The sequence below is a fragment of the Galeopterus variegatus genome, unplaced genomic scaffold (genome assembly GCF_000696425.1).
Source record: "Galeopterus variegatus unplaced genomic scaffold, G_variegatus-3.0.2 Scaffold266, whole genome shotgun sequence".
Classification (NCBI taxonomy): Eukaryota; Metazoa; Chordata; class Mammalia; order Dermoptera; family Cynocephalidae; genus Galeopterus; species Galeopterus variegatus.
The window spans coordinates 477712-495955 of NW_007726377.1; the positions used below are offsets into that span (position 1 = coordinate 477712).

The 18244-nt window shown below is 45.5% G+C and overlaps 1 protein-coding gene across 2 annotated transcripts in view; it reads left to right on the top strand.

Moving 5' to 3' along the window:
* Positions 1-17270, top strand: part of ABHD2 (abhydrolase domain containing 2) — a 107080-nt gene extending 89810 nt beyond the window's left edge. The window contains exons 7-11 of one of the 2 annotated variants that reach the window (XM_008566716.1): positions 2076-2168; positions 4706-4816; positions 7254-7323; positions 8858-8942; positions 11307-17270. In XM_008566716.1, coding sequence (XP_008564938.1) covers positions 2076-2168; positions 4706-4816; positions 7254-7323; positions 8858-8942; positions 11307-11503 — 556 coding nt within the window. In that variant the 3' untranslated portion in view covers positions 11504-17270. The remainder of the gene's footprint in view (positions 1-2075; positions 2169-4705; positions 4817-7253; positions 7324-8857; positions 8943-11306) is intronic. The other variant, XM_008566717.1, reaches the window with a different exon arrangement.
* The last annotated feature ends 974 nt before the right edge of the window (positions 17271-18244 follow it).

The window sequence follows — 18244 nt, forward strand, 5'->3', positions numbered from 1 at the left end:
AAAGCAGGCCTTTATTTTTTTTAATATATGGGATGAATGTTTTTTTTTTTTTTTTTTTTTAAAGATGACCGGTAAGGGGATCTTAACCCTTGACTTGGTGTTGTCAGCACCACGCTCAGCCAGTGAGCGAACCGGCCGTCCCTATATGGGATCCGAACCCGGGGCCTTGGTGTTATCAGCACCACACTCTCCCGAGTGAGCCACGGGCCGGCCCGGGATGAATGTTTTTATGACACCTTGATCTTGATTTTGTTTTATTAAACCAATATAAGTTAAGTTTTAATTCCTTAATTAAATACCCAAAGGTGGTAAAACAAACAAAGAAAAAACCCAGCCCCTACATATACTGAGTAGTAAACCAAAGACACTAGGGATCAGTGTTAGACAAAATAAACGGAGTGAGACACGGGTCCCAGCCCTAGTCCCTCCTTGAGCCCTGGGCCCCAAAGAATCCCCAGAGACTTTCAGCAAGCTGGAAGGTCTTTTTATATCTCAAGTTTATGGCCAACACCCTCCCTTCCCTACCTCTGCAGTCTTTCTACCATGAAAGATCTACTAACAGCAAGTATGTCACTTTAGTTAGGAGGCCAGCAAGGGAGAAGTGAATGAGGGCAAGAGAAAGCTGGGATTCTGAGACCATCGGCTCTCGGAGGGCAGCTTGGATCCAAGGTCAGAAGAGGAGAGGGAGCTGGCTGAGGCAGCAGGTGTGGTTCACTGATCAGATGCCTCTCTCCCCCAGCCACCAGGCACGTCTTAGGACAGGACCACAGTCTGACCTTAGCTGGTGATCTCCCCATGTATTCTATGTCTGCAGTGTTTGGGGAGGCCCTGGAGCCTTTACACAACGGCCTTTTGACCTTTGAACGTGGTATTAGTCTTCACTTCAAGCTTTGGTCCATGTTTTATGAGCATGTCATGGACCATTAAATCCACAAACCATTGCACTCTTAACTCCCTCTTATGTTTTAACCATGATATTATGGGAAATGTTTGGTATTCCAAATTTGAAGTGTGGCAGCTTTGGGGAAATTACTTTTATAAACTCCCTGGATTTAAGAAAAAAAAAAAAAAAACCGTGAACCAGCCAGTCCCCTCTCTTGCCAACTGGAAGATGAAATCTGTGTATTCTCTGTAGGCTTAGTGACACCAGATTAATTTGCAGGGTGGAACCAAGCCTGGAAACTCAGAAACCTGCAAAATGCAAGTTTCTCTTTAATTAATGTGGACTTGGTGGCAGGCTGTGTTTGGATTCACACCCAAGGAGGAGGGCGGGCTGAGCAGCTGTGCTGGGAATGAGCCTGCTAGTGTCTGCTCACCTGACATGTGGACATGGAGATCTGGCCGTGGAGGCGTGCGGACAAGGCTGGCTGTGCTATCTCCTCCCTCCGCACAGGCTGGTGGCAGAACGTGGGCTCTGAAAAATGGGGACAATATTACCTGCCCGGTGCCATTACTAGAGGGCCAGAGGATGATCCTTATGACAGGTAGGCCTAGCAGTGCTGACCACACCTAGCCCTACAGGCAGGACTCTTCCAGACGCACCTCACCAGCTGTGCCTAGAAGGGGTGGGTGGCCTCTGTGCTTCTACTTCCATCTCCATGCCCCTAAATCTTCTAGGGCTAATCAAAAGAAAGATTTACTTGGAGAAGATCAAATTTTATGATTTTCTTTTATCTCTCAAATGGCAAAAAAGTTTTTTAGGTTTTTCCCCTCTACACCCACCTTTCCCTTACTTATTACTGTTATTAAGCCAGAAAAACTTGTCTGCAGGGTAGAAAGCTGAATAGAGAAAATGTTCAAATGACAACCGAAACACACTTTGGTACTGGCAGGTTCTGTGACTAAGAAAAGGCCAGGGTGTGCTGGAAGAGGGCGTCAGGAGTGCCACCAACAAAGCCCCTGGCCCTGGGGAGGTTCCTCACTAGGGTCAGGTTCAGCAGCGCTGTTGTGGTTTCTCTACGGATGTTTGAGCACTCCCACCAAAGTCCCTGTTCCAACAGAAAGGCCGCAGCCTGCCAGCGCCAATCACGCCCCTCCACACTGCATCCCTCTCACTCTGGCTGTGGTTCTTTCAGGGCCCAGGAAACCTTCATGCAGTGGGATCAGTGCCGGCGGTTCTACAACTTCCTCATGGCCGACAACATGAAGAAGATCATCCTCTCGCACAGGTCCGTCACCGGCCACCCTCTCTCAGGAGACAGCCAGTTCCTTTCTGCACTCATTTTGGAGTCACGAAAAGCCAAAACTCCTGTTTCTCCAGGGGGGGCGGAAAAAAAAGGCAGGGGTGTTGCAGACCTTCTGCTGACTGTATTTGTGACTTGGTTAGAAACAAACCTGTCCCAAGCTACCAGTTGTGGCCCTTGTAATTCCCAGTAAATTCAAGACAAGGAACCACTTATACACCAAGACAAAGAACCTCCTTCTTTCCCAAATGAGAGCAGTCCTGAGGTGGCTTGTCATTGTTGAGGTGACCTTCCTCCTCAGGATGCTTCTGTGCTTGGGCATCAGGATTCGCTCTTGGTGGGCCCTTAGGGCTCCAACCAAGCAGCAGCGGGACAGGAAGCTCAAAGTGCAACGTCAGACTGCGCTGTGCTAGGTCCGAGCCTCCGCGTGTTCGCCACGCTCACTCGCCTCCCTCCTGCATTTGGTGGCCTAACCCCCCGTGCTTAGAGTGGTGCCTGGTGTGCAGTAGCTTGATAAATATTAGCGGTGATTTTATTATAATTATTATCCCTATCATCTCTTCCTCCTCTCCCACCCCTCCTCTTCCCTCCAGCTGCACTGGGCGATTTAGATGCTCGTGCACCCTTGACCTCTCCCATATCACTTACTGCCCTTGCTGAGAATGTTCCTCCTATCGTCCCTGCCGGTCAGAACCAACCCATTTAAGTTCTGTCTCAGCTCTCCTGTCTCCAAGAAGCCAACTCCTCATACCCCAAGTCACTTTTCTGTTGCTTGCCCTGTGTGAATCCTGTGTCTTTCCACTACTAGAAACCACTGGAAGGCTTGGGCATGTTTTGATTTTCCCCAGAGCCTATCACATAATGGGCACTCAAAAAATACAACTTGTAGGGATTTGGGGCACCACCCTAGGAAAAGCAATCTGACTAAATGATCAGTTTTTCTTATTCTCTTTTTTTCAATGGTTAAAAGAAAACATGGTATTGCCCATCCCAGCCACATGCCCCAGATTGGACGTCCTGTGGGTGGGGTTCACCTGCCTGGGCAAGGCTGGGCTCACAGGCCCCTCAGGTTGCCAAGCTGCCAGGCACATCCTCAGGTCTTCATGTCAGGTGGGTGGAGAACAGAGGGAGACCTCTGTTCCCTGAGCCAGTTGAACAATCAACTATTTCCACTCAGCTCATGTTGTTCGAGCATTAACTATGTGCTGGGCACTGAGCTGGGTGTGGTTCAGCTAAGGTTTGTATGGGTCTGAGGATTTGCTGAGGTTATAAAGCCAGAAGGGGTGAATTCAGGCCTCTGATACCAAATCCAAGTTCTCTGTCCTCTTTTGTACACTTCTGGAATAGCAAATCTAACTCCCCCAGGGAGCATTTGTTTTGCTAAAGGGCCGGGTCTTGCTGCTAATTAGTCTAGAAGGCTAATCATGTAATTCTGAACAAAGTGGGAGAGTTCTTTGAATGTGCTGTAAGTGTATTTACATTTTTGAAATTTACTACAGAAAGTCAAACACTTAGAAATTTTAGGAAACTTTAAATTTGTGAATCCTATCTAGTACTTATGTAATATTCCTAATACTCTTTTGAGAAAAAATAAGTGCTAAAGAAATGTGTTTCTCTCCTGTTGGGTGAATGGATGGCAGAACACTGAGTTTCCGTAATGAATCTTTCCCACTGTGGGGCCAAACTGCAAAGCAAACTCAGTCTTCCTCCAGCTGCGTGACAGAGAGCCCTTGCCAGGAGAGGAAGTCTAACTTGCTCATTTTGACCCCTACCTTTATTGTCATCCTCTCAAGATGGATCTCCTTCTTAATAGAAGTGATTACTGAATATGTGTTAGCTTTTTAGCTAACACATTGGAGAGCCATTGATTTGCCCAAATGCAAAATGGGTTAGCCATTGTCTTCCTTGATAAGTGACACAAACAGCCATAAAGGGAAGGAGGTTGTGCCAGAGGGGGCAGTGTCACCACCAGTGTAAAGACAAGGCCCTATGGTGTGGCCCGCTGCCCACCACTCACCGCAGGTCCTGTCCTGAGACCTCCTCCCCTGGGATGAAGATTTTGTAATATTCAGCTAAACTCAAACCCAATCTTTAGTTTGTGTAAGTGCCCCTGAAAAGGACAAAAAGTCTTGACATTCACCTTTCTGCAGTTATTTAAAAGTCAACAGTGCAAGTTCATCCTCTGGGACATTCTAGCTAATGGGATCTCGTTCTTTTTTTTTTTTTTTTTTTTTTTAAATAAAGATGACCGGTAAGGGGATCTTAACCTTTGACTTGGTGTTGTCAGCACCACGCTCTCCCAGTGAGCGAACCGGCCATCCCTACATGGGATCCGAACCCGTGGCCTTGGTGTTATGAGCACCGCACTCTCCTGAGTGAGCCACAGGCCAAGTGAGCTAATGGGATCTAGTTCTAACTCACCATGCAGGCTTCGTCTCCCAGCACACCTCGGCCAGCAGGCAGGCTCCTGGTTGCTCATCCTCCGCTTTTTATTCTTTGCTGGCTATTGTGTCTCTTTCTAGGCAAGCTCTGTTTGGAGACCATGTGAAGAAGCCCCAGAGCCTGGACGACACAGACTTGAGCCGGCTCTACACAGCGACATCCCTGATGCAGATTGATGACAATGTGATGAGGTGTGTCCACATGGGCAGGGGAGGGACACTGTAGGGCAGGGTGCCAGGCGGGAGGCCACAGGCCAGGTCTGCGCAGCACCAGTGCTTTGCTCTGCTTGCTTTAGTGTTAAGGGCGTTTGAATAAGTGTCCAGTGTTTAAAATCAGAAGGTTTCATAGAAAAATCAAAATTTCTAGTTTCTTTTAGAAAATAGGAAGTAGATCTGACGCCTCGTTCTGTATCCCTGCAGAGCATAGTTAGCTTGAACTGAAGAGCTGGGGTGTGCAGGCCCTGGTCATCTGCAGTCCTCATCCTACCTGTCCTGCCTCAACACTGGGGCAAGTATCAGGTGCCACATAAATCTGCATTTGCAGTGGAATAAAAGGAAATAGTTCTTGTACCCATCTATTTCTCTGTCAAAAGTAGAAAAACAAGAGATAGATCAAGCAGGCTGTGTGTGTCAAGCAAAATGAACAGAGCTTCTTTCTTTGGGGGTGTGGAGACTCTCCTCTGAGTGTAAGATACAAATCCCACCCATTTCACTCACCTACTCTTTACCTGCCTGGCCCCTCAGACACCTGAGGCCGTGACCATGACGGTGTCCTCTGTCCTGGTACCAGTAGTTTCTGATTGAGGTTAGCCTTGGCAGGAAAAGGTAAAGTTGATCTCTGACCTCATCCTTCTCTTTTAGAATGTCATCCTTTTTAACAATCATTTGATACCTTTAGACATGGTCTAAAGCAAGCGAGTATTCATCCAATAGACAGACAGATATTGACCCGAGAGTATGGGATCTCTACTTCTTTAAGAGATTTTAGGAACCTTCTTACATCAAGTAACTTTGAAGTATGCCTGTTAACAGTTATTCAAAGGAAATGGAAAGAAGGAAATTGCTGGTATGTTCAGAAAATGACAATAAATCTTACCCACCCTCACTCAACATGGGGTGTGAGACTTTATTGTGGTGTCTAATGAGGGAAAAAACAAATCTAATTTAAAATTTCCATTCATCTTCTAAAATTTTTTAAGCCCAAAAAAGAATGTTCCTCACTTCCCTAAAGTTTTCTCTTTAATAGTGTTGGCTAATGGCAGTTGCATGATCATAACCAGTTTTGGCAGCCTCCCTTAGATTCATCATCCATAATACTGGATGAATGAAACACTTTCCCTGTCCACTGATTTCACAAGGATGGTCTCTGTCTATGGCCTCCTCCCTATCAAGAAAGCCCTAATAGTCTGGCCTGAGCTTTTCTGGTCATTTCCAGGCAGAGATGTCTAAGGAGGCTTCAGGGGAAGTGGGATATCTTAAAGACCCCAGTCAAAGCAGAAAAGATCCACTGTTCGGAAACCAAAGGCCCTAATCTGTGTCAGAAAGAAATGAAGTTTTCAGAGGTCCTCAGGCCTCCCGGTATCAGACCTCCAGGTTGAACCTCTTGGGGCACGCAGCAGAGCGAAGCTGCAGGACTTTCATGCTGGAGCACTGAGGTTTTGTTAAATGTCAGTTTATCTCTGATTCTTCTCCATGGGTGGACAGAATTGGTAACAGTGAACCCCTGTTGCATTTCTATTATCCAATACATTTTTCATTCCAATTCGTAGATGGTCCTATTACTCTACCAAGATGAACTCTGTTGAAAAGAAATAATGCTTTTGAATTAATAAATGCCTTTGAATTTCAGTTTCTCTGTGTCATAGTGACATCTGGTTTTATACTACCTTGAAAGAGGTAATATCCTAAAATAATTACTGTATGGGCCGGCCTGGTGGCGCACTGCTACAGTGCGCCGCTTGGGAGCGCGGCGGCGGTTCCGCCGAGGGTTCAGATCCCACATACAGACCGGTTCCCGCTCACTGGCTGAGCAAGGTGCAGGGAGCAACACCGAGGGTTGCGATCCCGTTGCCGGTCCCGGTCCGGTACGGGCGCGACACTGAGGGTTGCAATCCGTTGCCGGACACGAAAAAAGACAAAAAGGAAAAAAAAAAAACTAAAATAATTACTGTAGATAACAATTACTCCAGAATAATTACTTTGGGCCAGTCACTGTGCTAGTAAGCACTTTAATGTCTTAAGTCCCACAGCACCATTAAGGAAAGTCCTGTCTTTAGATCCAGTAATATTACATAGGAGAACTCAAGGCTCTGAAAAGTTGAAACATTTTGCCTAAGGTCACACAGCCAGTAAGTGGCGGGGCCAGCATTGGAACCCAGATGCCAGAGCCAGTGCTCTTAACCCCTAATTCTACTGCTGCCTACGTATAGTCTACTAATATGAGCAGCAGTAATCAAATCAGCTCAGCATTTAGACCTAACTCTGCTGCCTGGGTATATTCTATCAATGCAGCAAGTTAATGTGGGGAGCTGGAGCAATAATCAACTGAGTGTTCTGATCCTATGACAAATGTTTTGTCCTTTTTCTTCCTTCCTCCCTCCCCCCCTCCCTCTTTCTTGGTGCGTTTCAGGAAGTTTCATGGCTATAACTCCCTGAAGGAATATTACGAGGAAGAAAGCTGCATGAGGTACCTGCACAGGGTGAGTAGCCAGCACCAGCTCAGAATTAGTGTCACTCCATCCAGCCTTGCCCACAATACAACAGAAATCCTCCTAAATTTCCCTGGTGAAAGCTCAGCCACAATCTGGCTCAAACCACTCTAGTTTTTTAACTTGATTTAGTATTGAACCAAACTGTGTCCCTTTGTGACCTCCGTACTAAACATTAATCCCAGAGCTGCCCTTAAGACTGGTCTACTCCCATGTCTGTGTGAGAGACCTTGAAATTTCTTATTCACCCAATTTTTTCGTAGTCTTCCTTTGACAGTATAATCCCACCTGGATTCTGCCATGGTTCTTGATGGGGGATTCATCTAGATTTCTTTCCATCCTGGACTCTTTTTTGGCCATTACGTATTTTATTAGCATAGTGCCTAGGACTGAACTCAAAATTTCTGCCATGATCTGGCAAGCACAGAGTAAAATAGATGTATTTCTGTATCAAAGTGATGAGATTTATCAAGTCTATTGATAAGGTAAACTGATTTGTATTAATGCAGTTTTTAGCAGCTACGGTAAACTTCGTGTGTATTAAGTTTGTGGCCAGCCAAAACCCCCATCTATTTTTTACCATCAAGCCAGTCCTTCCCATTCTATCTTTGCCCAATTGCTCTTTTTACCCAAACACAGGACCTTTTGTTTATCCCTATCAATGACTAGCTGTTGGTTTGGCCCAACATTCCCCTAGCCAGAGCAGAGGATTGTGAATTGCAGTTCTGCTGTGTCATGTCAGCTATTCCTCCTAGTTTAGCATCATCACCCAGGCTTGTAAACCATTATAGAAATGTTGAGCTGTCTAAAGCCAACATCAGAGACCTCCAGGCTAGCACAGCCATTCACTAACTTAGTGTGGCTGTTCAGTAATGTCTGAGTCCCCCCATTAGTACCATCTCTACTAAAATGAAAAAAGAGACTATTGGCTGTTTAGCTGAAGTGGATTTTGAATGCACACCTGCCAAGAGTTTCCCAATATCCACCAGCCTACTCCTGTTTCCAGCCTTCACATTCTTCAGAAAGTCTCTTTTGTCTGGCATGGAGAGCACTTCATTTTTCCTCCCCACAATGTAAACTGAATGAGTATGTACATAACTCTTTGTAAAGACGTCTTTCTGAAAGGCACGGCTAATCTGAAACACGGTGTTTATCATCAGAGATAGTTTGCCACAGGGTTCAGATCCCCATACCAGCCAGTAGCCAAAAAAAAGGAAAGAAATATTTTGCTAGTGAGTGCCAGTGGATACTTCCCTCTCCCCATCAGAGCACATGGGTCACCTAGGACACCGGTAGCTTTGCTTCTGCACATGCCTGCTGCCAGGGCGGTGATCACAGCAACAGTTGTAACTCATCCCACTGCTGGTCAACAGGAGGCATCATCAATCCAGCTGTTCAGCAAGCTGAGCTATGACACTCTACTCTTCGCTTCAGGGATATGTCCGGTGGTGAATTTAGCCTCGGAATCAATGGGATCTGAAAAAGGGGATTGTTATCTTAATTTTGCTTTATTTTCTTGTTGCAGATTTATGTGCCTCTCATGCTGGTTAATGCAGCTGATGACCCCTTGGTACATGAAAGTCTTCTAACCATTCCAAAGTCTCTTTCAGGTAAGGGTTTCTTTCGACTGCTCCCTCAACCACTCAGCAAATTGCCACAGTAAATTCTGTCACCTTCACCATGCTGTCATCTTCTAGAGACCAGCCTTTTTTATTTTTTTTAAGGTGACTGGTAAGGGGATCTTAACCCTTGACTTGGTGTTGTCTGCACCACGCTCTCCGAAGTGAGCCAACCGGCCATCCCTATATAGGGATCCAAACCCATGGCCTTGGTGTTATCAGCATCACACTCTCCCAAGTGAGCCACGGGCCGGCCCTGAGACCAGCCTTTTTGAGGAAGGACATCTCATAGCAGTGTTCTGATTCTGCCTAGCCTGATAGCCCTGGGGCTCTAATGGGGCCGATGCAAATCCTTCTCATACTCCATCCTGGTGCAGGAGACAGGACCATCATTTATATCCATAGCCAAGAGGGCTTTGGAAGAGTCACCTGGTATTCTGTGAAATTATTGAATTATCAGGGTTATGGTTCCATTAACTTTGAGAGTTTGACTTAAAGAGATATTTAGATTTAAAATTGACCTGAAATGGGCTGGCCCGGTGGCGCACTGCTACAGTGCGCCGCTTGGGAGCGCGGTGGCGCTCCCGCCGAGGGTTTGGATCCCACATACAGACCGGTTCCCGCTCACTGGCTGAGCGAGGGGTGGGCGCAGCACCGAGGGTTGCGATCCCGTTGCCGGTCCCGGTCCGGTATGGGCGCGACACTGAGCTGAGGGTTGCGGTCCGTTGCTGGACACGAAAAAAGACAAAAAGGAAAAAAAAAAATTGACCTGAAAAACAAAACAAAAAAAGTCAGTTTTGCTATCTCTTGTGACAGCCTCTCCATCTGCTTTGAAAATAAAAATATAAGCAACTGAAACGGCAGAGAACATTGCTCATGGGAATGTTATTGTCCTTGTGGCCATCACGGTCTCATTTCATGCTAACAGGAGCTAAAGGAGAAACTAGAGAGACGGTAGTGGTAGGAAACACTGGGGAATTCTAAAGTTACTTTGCATTGTGATTTCAGATCCCTAGGACATAATTTCCCTCCCTCCATAGTCCTCTGTGATTACATTTCCTCTTGTAAATATTGTATTTAAACCAGAAGAATGAGGAACCTCTTGTTCTCTGAAGCTAGAAGAGTAAATAACATAACAGACAGAATCCACACCCTGCCAGAGCTCTGTTACACGGCTCAGGATGAAGGCTGAGTGTGTTGGCAGTATGTTATATGATAAAAGCTATCTCCTGTCAACCCCTGTCCAGCCATAGGCTCACTGCATAACAGGAGCTCACTCAGCCATGTCTGCAGCAGTCAGAGAAAGTGACCTCACTCGCTTCCATCTGGACCTGTGAAGTCACATTCATAGTGCTAATGCTGTCACACAGCAATTTATCAAATGGCGACTAAAAAGGAGGAATAAAGGGGGTCAGGCAAGAAGAGAGCCCTGTAGAGCCAGCAAGGGGCCCCTGGCAGTTACTCCCCTGGGAAGACAGATGCTTCCTGTTGTACCTGGCTGTGCCTGGCTGCCCATTTTACACACATCTTCAATAATGGCCTTTACTATCCCATGTGGGATTAACCTAAACATGGATTCAAGCAAAAGGTTATTAATTCTCGGGATGGCTATTTAGCATGTGGCATTGAGAGCTTGGGCTTCTTTTAACACAACTCGTAGCTTGAAGTTAAGTCTCAGTCAATGAAAAATCATTGACTCCGTTGAATTCTCCTTGTTCTCTAGTAAATAACACTGTAAGTGCTGTGAATCCCTGCTCAGAGCCTGAACCCCACTACTAGCATTGGCATCACTTGGGACCTTGTTAGAAATGGAGAATCTCAGCTCTTCTCTCAGCCTTATTAAATCAGAATCTGCATTTTAACAAGATATCCCAGATGATTCAGATGCCCAGTCGAAGTTGGAAAGCACAACCAAATCACCTGGGGGTCTTATTTAGCAATACCAATACCTCGGTTCCCCTTCCCTCACTCCTCCACCATCTCCTACCCCCAGAGATTCCGATTTAATTGGTCTGGGTGCAGCCTGGGCTTAGGGAGCTTTAAAAACCTCTAAGTGATTCCACTATGCAGCCATGTTTGAGAACTACTTAGAATTCTAGAGATTTCTTAAGCTGATGCTCATTCCACTCCAGAGCCAAGCTGCTGTACCCAAATCCGCTAGATCCTACTGTCTTGCCTGCCCCACCAAAGGTCTGCCCCACGTTGGCGAACAAGGCAGAGTGAGGAGAGGCTGAGTGCCCACACAGGTGACTTTTCCCTGTGGGGAAAGCCTAGGCCACCCCAGCCAGGTCACTTTTGTACCTCCTGTCCTGGAGCTCACTGGAGTACAGTAACTCAGCTGCCTTTTCCCTACAGAGAAACGGGAGAACGTCATGTTTGTGCTGCCTCTGCATGGGGGCCACCTCGGCTTCTTTGAGGGCTCTGTGCTGTTCCCTGAGCCCCTGACATGGATGGACAAGCTGGTGGTGGAGTACGCCAACGCCATTTGCCAGTGGGAACGTAACAAGTTGCAGTGCTCCGACACGGAGCAGGTGGAGGCTGACCCAGAGTGAGGCCTCCGGACTCAGGCACGCTCCAGTGGCCCTCCTCTGGAACCTCACCTGCTGTTTCAGGTCTCCCATCTCCCTTAGTGACCTGGATCTGACCTCACACCATCAGCGGGGGGGGGGGCCACCCACACGGGGCACCCACCATGCACACCTGTTTCTAAGGATGCGGCTATCCCTGGGAGCTCCAGGCCATTTTTGTGCTTAGTTATTGGTTTTCTCCGTTGCATTGTTAGCCATGATGACAAGCGACAGGGTTCTCATCCACCTGTCCGGTTTCAGTGTCTGGTTGCTTTCAAGCCAATTATATCTAGTTTCCCTATTAAAAATGTATCTGAACAGCAGTTTTGCTTTGCCAATCAAAGGCTTTTCCCTGAGAACCGTGAAGGATGTATGTTACTTTGTGGTGGTTGTATGTGTCCTTATGTAGACACTGAAAAGAGCTCACCATTCTAGGCCAATGCTGGAGTCACAACTCAGCTTGGGAGCCTGAGGACCTGGGCCTCCCAAGGCCGGAGTATGGACCTTTAAGTGTCAACGGAAATTCCTTTGAGGCACAAGCCAAGTTTCTTCCTCACTATTTTCGAAGACAATTTCCCCACACTTTGCTGCTGCTGAGAGTTACGTGGGGCACTTGTTAAAAATTCAGCCTCTCAGGTCCCTCTGCTTAGAGAGGCTGATTCAGTGGGGCTGGGAAGGGGTCTGGGGATTTTGATTTTTGATAAGTGCCTCAGGTGATTCTCATCATCAGGCAAATTTGGGAAATACTGTCCTATGGCGCCTTTACACTAGAAACATTTTGGTAGCTCTTTTTTAAAAAAAATTCATAGTTGGAGGTGTCCCTTAATTCTCAGGGGCCTCCAAAGCAGCAAAGCCTGTCGTGTAGCTGCCCTGTGTGATTGAATTGTGATGTCTCAGAAATGGCCCTAGGTAGAAGTGAGCATCTGCGCTGCACCCTGGCTCTGCTCATCACTGGCTATATGACCCTGGAAAAGTCCCTTGGGACTCAGTCCAGGTAGACTGCCGAGATCACTACCAGTTCTAAAGTTCAATGACAAACTCAGTTTACTGAGGTTGAGAGAACGTTCCCCCAGGGGAACCTGGGAGCTGTTGTCCCAGTCTAAGCTTGTAGATGTCATCATTTGCCTTTCTTTTTTTGTCCCTCATTTCACATAAAGAGGTTTTGGGGTCTTTTTTAATAAAGCACTCAACTGTAATTTTTATTTTTTTAACCCAGGTCTCTGTAACTCTGGCTTTTGATACCAAACAATTCAAAAGTTGGATCTGAGCTTGGAGAAAGATATTTCTAACCGAAGAGGTTGTTATTTTGAAACCATATTTTTAACGTAATAGCCTATATTTGTGGTCCGTTGGATAGATCTTTCCAAAGTGTGTCTTCTCACCTGAAAATGTCACTCTTGGTTTCAAGTACTCCTTTTCTCTAATCCTGTGGGACTTGAATATCTAAAGACCCTGCACTTGGAAAAATCAGCAGTTGCTATCTAGAACTAAACAGAACTATGAGTGAAGTCGCCTAGATATTAAAAAAATTTTTTTCCCTGATTCATCTCCTGTGACTCCAGGACAGACTAAAATGTAAACAGTGGACCTGTGTGGGTGTATAAGGGATGGATGGAAACACTGATCACCTGAATGTCAGTCCTTATGGCCACAGGTGCATATAATTTGGGCATTGGTCTGAGTGACTGTGACAGTAACATCTGTGACCTGAAGAAGCTGTTTTCTGACAATCACTAGATCATCCTAATCATATCAAAAACAGCCATTATTTCAAAAGATTGAGTTTTCTGTGGTCTCAGCTCAGCTTTGGTATAATTTCTCATGCTTATCAAATTCTATCATTGTGGCTTTTCCCCCAAGTTGTTATTTCTCTAATGCATTTTCTTTCATGTTCTTCTAGCACAGATTGGCACTGTTTTATCTACCCATCAATTTGGAAGCTAGTCCCTCTCCTCTGTTACTTTCCCTCCACTCAACCATAGCTGTAATCTAGAAATAGTCATATTTCCTGCTACTGCCTTCATTTCTCAAAACTTTTTGTGAAAATAGGTAAACCAAGCAATAACTTTATAGGATTGAATCACGATCCCAAGAAGTGAAAGGCTCCTTTCATTTGCATGAGGCCACAACTCTTGATCTCTTCTGACAAAGTAGCGGGCCAGGTACCATCCCCATTCAGAAGGAGAAGAGAGAGTCCTGTTGTCACACAAATGGAGGGGGCAGTGCTTGCAGCGTTGTCTGCAGGGCGGTCCTGGTGACTCCCATGGAGGAGAGGCAGGGCTGAGGACATAGCCTTTATTGCCGCAGAACCGGAATTTACCCCCCCAAGACTGTGAGGGCCATGTCCCAGCTGAAATCTTTTTAGTGTGTGACTCTGAATGGCACTTACATTCCATTTTGGCTCACATGAAATCAACTGAAGCCCTTTGTTCAAGCTTTAGGCTCTCAGGCATGGAAATGAGAATGTGACTGTCTGTGGCTGGCTTACAGGACAATTCTTGTTTGTCCCTGAATGAGAGCACAGAGGCATTGAATTTACAGAGATGCAAACTTGCCTAATAAATGAGGCAGTGGCATTTTATATGTAGGTCATCTTTTTTCCTTCTCCGGGCTTCCTTGCTTTTCTTCCCAGTCATTCATTTCTGATGATAATGTGAATGCTCTTCTTGCTATTGAGGTCCTATTATCGGGGCTAAAAAAAGGCTGAATTTTTAAAGAGTGTTTGAATGTTATATTTTAAAATCAAATTAAGGTAATAAATTGCATAGATCCAGCCAATTCTGTTGCAGGAATAACTTGTTAAAACCAAGGGAGAAAAAGCACCCACATTTCTCCTCTTGTACTCCCTGCCTCCTACATAATTTGAAGACATTGATGATGAGTGCTCTCAGTCACATTAGGATTATCTGACTTAAAAAACGGTGTCAAGTCTCTTTAATGCATTTATGTTAGAAGAGAGTTTAACAGCCTTGAAGAAAACTTATCTTTCCTGCTGTGAGTTTGCATCAATGATTTCAGAGCAGAATGAGGCTAGAAAATTGTTTGCTGTTAACCTCTCTGCAGTGTTTTACACCTACAGGGAACTGTATGCCCTACCATAAAGATGAAAATATGCCTGAAAGAGGAGTGTTCCTTTATTGACATGTGTTATTGAACCAGGGCCCGAGAGGCCTGGGTTCTTACCCTGTCTCTACTTCACATTGGACAATGGGCAAGGCACTTCACCTCTCTGAGTCTGTTTCCTCACCTTAGACCTCTCTAAGTCCACTTCATCTATCTATATATCGTTTGCCTGAACACTGCTGAACATTTGCCTGAACTTGGCTTCTGCAGCGCTTGCAGGTGGAAACAACTATGGCAAGGCTTAAGGCTCATTTTGAGGGGGCTCAGAGAGAGAGAGTTCTGTATTGAGCCTTTCCTGGTGATGACCCTTGGTATTGTCCAAAGCCCTGTGTTTTTGACTGGCTTCTCTTCAGAGTCTCCGTCGTTATCGCAGTATCCTTGCTGTTCTAAGGGTGGTCTTGTGACTGTGGCAGGTGCTGGCCAGTGGAATGAGAATATCTTCATCCTTCAGTGTGACTAAGGCAGAGCATTAAGAATTCCCAGGGCAGAAATCCTTCCTGCTCAGGCTTTTATTCTAAAACTACAGTCTTCATTAAAGCTAAACTTTCTGGGTAGCTGAGCTTATATGCCTGGCATCTGAATGAGAGCTCTCTTTGTAACTGTGTGACTTGAGATCTCTTTTGCCAGCTCCAGGGAAACAATACATGTGTTCTTGTTTGTGTTTGCCAGGCAAGCAGCTGTCTGAGATGTGAGAGGCTTTTCTTTTCCTGTGGCATTGATTCTGACTTAGAGCTAAAATAAAGATCACTGAAACATCACGTCAAGTTGAAGAAACCCACAGGTCTTTGTCCTTTAGGCAGGACAGGAGAGTTACTAAGAAGCATTTCACTGCAGCATTCTGTCACACTATCACCTAGAATTGTTTTCTTTGCCCAGAAAGCCTTAACTTGCCTCTAGAAAATCCCCTGGTATTACAACAATATTGTGGCATTATAATTTGAATTTTTCCACTGTGAAATTTTGAAGCAAAGTCACAGCAAAATTGGAGAATTTCCTTAAGTGGCCGGTAGACTCCTTGTCACTTTATCCGCCCCCAATCCCCAACAATATGAGAGATCCAGACTAGCCAAATGCCTCATCTCCAGCACCTTTCTTTCCTTCTTGGCCTTATTGTGTTGTTCAAAGCTGCTTTGGATTACTTGGATGCTTCAAAAAGCCATGAAAAGTGGCCTGCTCGTGGCATTTAGAGGCCAGGTGATTGAGAGAAAGGTTTTCTTCTACCTCTGTTATTTAAGCAGAGGTAAGTGCCCCCGTCTTTATAAAGTAGGATTGCTTTTGCCAAATTGTATCTGAAGTTAAGAAAAGGGGAACTGGCCTCTGCAGGCAGAGAGAACTGGAATGCCATCTAAAGCAAAGGCTGCTTTCTCTTGCCTGTGTTGCTGCTGCTACTGCATCCAGATGCTGTAGCCCAGGCATCCTCTCGTAGTGGTCCTGGGAAGCAGGCTGCAGAATCCAATTTGCCAGCCCTTCTGAGACTCCAGAAAGTAGATAGCTGCTCATTTTGGAAGAGTCAGCCCCCCGTGTTCTCTGAACTGTTTTTCCCAGCATGTATGTGGGTAAAGCTTTCATGTATCTCTAATGAATAAGCTGAAGTTAATTTCTAACTGGTGGATTAAGTTTTAACCTTCTGAGTTTCATGAAGTTCTCAGCTTTTAAACTAAACTCCTATCAATTAGTAACGAAATCTACAAAACCTACCTTCTTCTCATTTTGGTCCCCATTAGCCAAAAAAATGCACTATTGCCATAAGTTGGGGACCGTCCACTTATAGCACCTGCAGAAATACTCTTTGTCTCAATGGGCATTCTTCTTCCAGACCATCCACATTGAGCAGCCAAGAGTCACCTAGAATAATTGCCAACCCTCTTGGTTTCAGCACCAACCACTTCTCTCCCAGGCTGTTCATGTGGGTGGACGAAGTTCCTGGGCATAGAAGTTAGGTTTTGTTCAGGTTTCATTTTGGCCTCTTTAGTTTTCCTAAAGCACAAATCCATGTAGAACCCTGTCACCCCTCCACACCAGTTCCAGACGACCTGGGTCTCTCCCACTGCCTCAGGAAGACCTTCACTGTACCTGAGCTTTTGACTTCTGCCACTGCAGCTGCCTTAGTGATGCCAGGGGTGGGGGGAGGGGGTGGGAAGGGTGGAGCCGATTCGCATCTCTCCGTTTCCTGGTTAGACTCATCAGCCACAACTTATGTTGGCAGATCTGCTTCCAGATTGATTTTTGAGAACCATGACTTTCACATTCCTAATTCTGGTTTGTTTTGGTTTTGTTTGGTTTTCTGAATCTTAAAATGCTACCCTGAAAATACTGTATTTTTGAGTTTGTGTTCTGAAAGCCTCCATGCTGTTGGATCTTTGGGGGGAAATATAGGATCCTTCAGCACTGAGGTGTTTAAGATTTGCAACTAGCAATGCAATTTTTTCTAAATATGAGGATATTTACCTTTATCAAGAAGTTATACTAAACAATTGTGTCCTTGATCACTTTATGTTCTCATATTACTTTTGATTCTACTTTGATTCTGTGTGGTGGTAAACAAAGATCATTACAAAAAAAACTGTAATTTTGTTATCTTTGATTCAATGGAATTTCTTTACTTAAAAAATAAAGACTAAAAATGTGGTGTGGCTGTGTGTCCTTTGTACAGTGGGGTTTCCTGTTTAAAAGGATTTTTCCTGTGTCTTCACTGAAGCATAAGCTTAATGGAAATGTGCAAAGCACCAATTTACCACCACAGTTAATGTTAACCCAGCCTTGCAAACAAATACCAAAGACAGAACTAGCCAACAGGTGCCTTCACAAGCCCATCCTCTCCAGTCAAGAAAGCCAAGAACTGAAATTAAGTGAGATATCAACATGTAAATCACTTCATAAGGTGAACCATGTAGACAGAATGCAAGGTGAGAGGTAATCAGGGCTCGCTCTACATGACTTGTGTGTTTTTCCAGTCATGTTCTTTGGGTTTTTTTTAAAGATGACCAGTAAGGAGATCTTAACCCTTGACTTGGTGTTGTCAGCACCACGCTCTCCCAAGTGAGCTAACCGGTCATCCCTATATAGGGATCCGAACCCGTGGCCTTGGTGTTATCAACACCACACTCTCCCGAGTGAGCCACGGGCTGGCCCTCAGTCATGTTCTTTGAAAAGACAAGGTGAATATTACCTAAATCAAGATCATATTGGGTTGGTTGGGTGCTGATGGTGTTTTCTTCTTTGCTTCTGTCTGAACCCAAGCTAAGGGCCTCCCAGGGCCAAGCACTGGCTCACCCAGGAGAGTGGTACCACTCCCAAGAGCCTTGCACTCAGAGCTCTCTTTGCTCATTGGTCATGCAAAACCTTTGACAAAGCTGGGCAGTTGGGGAGTGTTGGCTTTGAAGGGTATGCATTAACAAGACCTAAGAATGCCCAGTATCAAATTTCAAAATTCATCCCTCTCTGGTAGGCAAGCCACCTGCCCCACCCCGACCCCACACACAATTTCTGTCCCCTACAAAATGGCCACACTATTTTGATCCAAGAAAATCAACTTGCAAAGAATACTCCCTGTGAAAAAAACTGCATGGAAGAGAGTTCAGGTCCAGGGTGTTCGGTAGGTCA